Genomic DNA, 2,696 nt, shown 5'->3' with positions numbered 1-2,696 from the left:
TAGTCGTTAAGACTAGAAAAGCGCTACATAAATACAGCACATTTACATTTACTTTTTTTTTTTTATTGCCAAAGAAGAGCCCATGTGTCACCTGTGGCTGTAGTGGGGCAAATCCAGAGAAGGCATCCTGAGGTACGACCGAGGCAACGACCTGACGACAGCAGAGAAGAAAATGCAGGTCACCAATGGCAAATAATTCTATTGTTAACCCTTGTGTTGTCCTCGGGTCAACTTGAACCGTTTCACAGTGTTTTACATCAGAAATTTTAGATTTCTTTTAACCAAATTGCCCAAAAATAACATGGGTGATTCTTCAGGTAAAATGAATGATTACTGTCATTGAATCTTTTGGGTGTTTTATTTTTTCTTATAGAATTTGAATTCTTTTTTTTTTATGGTTTGAAAACAGTATCCGGGCTAAACTAACACCTACCCATCTGTGATCCACTCAGTGTCCGCTGATCTTAACTATCAGTCAAAATAATTCCTAATTTCTGCCTTTTTAACTAAAAACGTATGTATAATTCGATATAAGTGAGGTTTTTTGACCATGAATTCCAAGAATAAGTTTAAAACCTGTTATTAAACCAGCTCAGGTTTTTAAAAAAAAGCGCAAAAAGCATGGAAAAAGTGACAAATAAATCAGAAAACATGACAAAAACATCGGAAAAGCACAAATAAAAATTCAATTTTGACCTGGAAGGACAAGTTCATGGTCAACGGGAAGACAACACAAGAGTTAAGTGATTGACATGTTAGTAAATCAGATGAGCTGTACTCAGTTTAGGTTTAATGGAGTTGATATCACACTTTTAAATCATGTAGTAGTGACTCCCCTTTATCCAGAGGTAAACCATCAGATTACCTTTGCTTTGCCCAGGTAGTCCTTCTTCTCCAGCTCAGCAACATAGTGCTTGTTTGGTTTAAACAGCACTTTGGATGGGAACTCGACTGGTTTGAAAAGTTTCTGTTTCTGTTGGTGAAATTGCATTGGAAGGAATATTACTATGTATGTCAAGTATTTCTAACATGAAAGAAGAATCAATTTTTAAAGATTAATTTTGAGGATTCTTTTGGCTTGACAGGACAGCTGAATACAGGAGGGCGGGGGGGGGTGACATGCAGCAATTGGGCAGCGGGTTGGAATCGAACCCCATGGCTGATGCGGTAAGGACTGAGCCTTAGTGCATGGGGCGCACGCTCAACCTAGGTGAGCTACCACGGTGCCCCGAGAAAAAAGAATTTAATAAAATTATTAATACGGTTGCTAATAAACAGCATCACTTTGCTAGACTAATGTAAATGAATAGCACTCCATTGCCTTATCCTTGAGGCTGCACTGATTAGACTCATATTAATTTTTATGTATTTGCAAATACACTAGGGATTTTATTATGAATTGGGCACTGGCTGCTAAGTGTGCAGCACTGCTTCATGAAAAGCCTTATCTGAGTTGTAGCTTTGCTCTAAAGAGTTGCACCTTCTCCCAAAAAGTTGATTAGTTTGGGTTTGTTTTAATCTGAACTACTCAAAATGCAATGCTGAGTACACATCATAATATGTCATTGATATGATCTTTTTTAAAGTTATGGGTATGGGCTGTTTTTTTGAATTTTTTTAAATAATGGTTCCTATATGTTAACGGACCAGGGCGGAGTCCAAGGCTTTGTCGATGATGTTGAGCTTGGCGTCTGTCTTGTAGTTGAGAGCCTTCACGAGGTTTTCATGGGCTTTTTCCCAGTGACCCAGCTGAGCCTCAACCAGAGCCACGTTGATCAGAACCTGAAGCAGCAAACACATGGATATTGTTGTTACTATTTTAATCCCTCAGGCATTGCATAACCATCCGCTATCAAGTAGTTAGAATGTGTCCAATTGTGCTTTGGAAGAATGGCTACCATTAACCACGTCAAATAAGAACTAACTATTTTGGAACAATTGGATTTAACATTTAATTATTTATTAAGGCAGATAGCAAATCAATGTACCCCATGTCTCTAAACAGTTTGACAACTGTAGCCAGGACAGAGGAGAATAGTCTAATCACGCTATACAAGTACTAATAAAACTAATAACGCTTTACAAGAACATATAAAAATGATTGGAGGAGTTTAAGTACTTACCTCACATGCATATAATTTGTATCTGAGACCAAGTGCTTTGTAGTCTATTAGCTGGTTGCCTCTTAGTGCTTTGAAGGCATGCTGGAAATCAGCTAAACTCTCCTCATACCTTTGAATATAAATAATCCAGTTAATACCTTTTGCATGTAATAGACTATAACACTTGTAAAAACAAACAAAAGTATTGATTAGGAACCAAATTTCATAATAAAAGCATAGAACGTCTTGTATTTTTAAATTTAATGTTAAAGGTCCCATGACATGAAAATTTCACTTTATGAGGTTTTATATTAAATTGAGTTCCCCCAGCCTGCCTATGGCCCCCCCAGTGGCTAGAAAGGAGCAAGACTACCTCCTCTTTCTCTGCTCTACACGCCCAGAGAGAGATATCATGGCTTTCAAACAAGCAAAGTAACAGTTGGTCAAGGTCGCACCCCCAGTCTCAACCTTACAAAAGAGACTCCAGATGCAGTATTAGGGGACCACTAAGGTCTATATAAAAGAGACTCCAGATGCAGTATTAGGGGACCACTAAGGTCTATATAAAAGAGACTTCAGATACATTATTAGGGG

At 37.9% G+C, this 2,696-nt stretch overlaps 1 protein-coding gene across 1 annotated transcript in view; it reads right to left on the bottom strand.

The window, feature by feature from the left end:
- The window catches only part of ncf2 (neutrophil cytosolic factor 2), a 28,639-nt gene that overhangs the window by 4,336 nt on the left and 21,607 nt on the right, over positions 1 to 2,696 (bottom strand). The window contains exons 3-6 of the mRNA XM_032510783.1: positions 2,124 to 2,232; positions 1,648 to 1,782; positions 866 to 973; positions 92 to 151 (exon numbers count right to left, since the gene is read on the bottom strand). Coding sequence (XP_032366674.1) covers positions 92 to 151; positions 866 to 973; positions 1,648 to 1,782; positions 2,124 to 2,232 — 412 coding nt within the window. The remainder of the gene's footprint in view (positions 1 to 91; positions 152 to 865; positions 974 to 1,647; positions 1,783 to 2,123; positions 2,233 to 2,696) is intronic.

This window comes from Etheostoma spectabile, unplaced genomic scaffold (assembly GCF_008692095.1).
Source record: "Etheostoma spectabile isolate EspeVRDwgs_2016 unplaced genomic scaffold, UIUC_Espe_1.0 scaffold272, whole genome shotgun sequence".
Taxonomy (NCBI): Eukaryota; Metazoa; Chordata; class Actinopteri; order Perciformes; family Percidae; genus Etheostoma; species Etheostoma spectabile.
The sequence above is the reverse complement of the archived record's forward strand: the minus strand, read 5'-3'. Positions and strand labels throughout refer to the sequence as shown.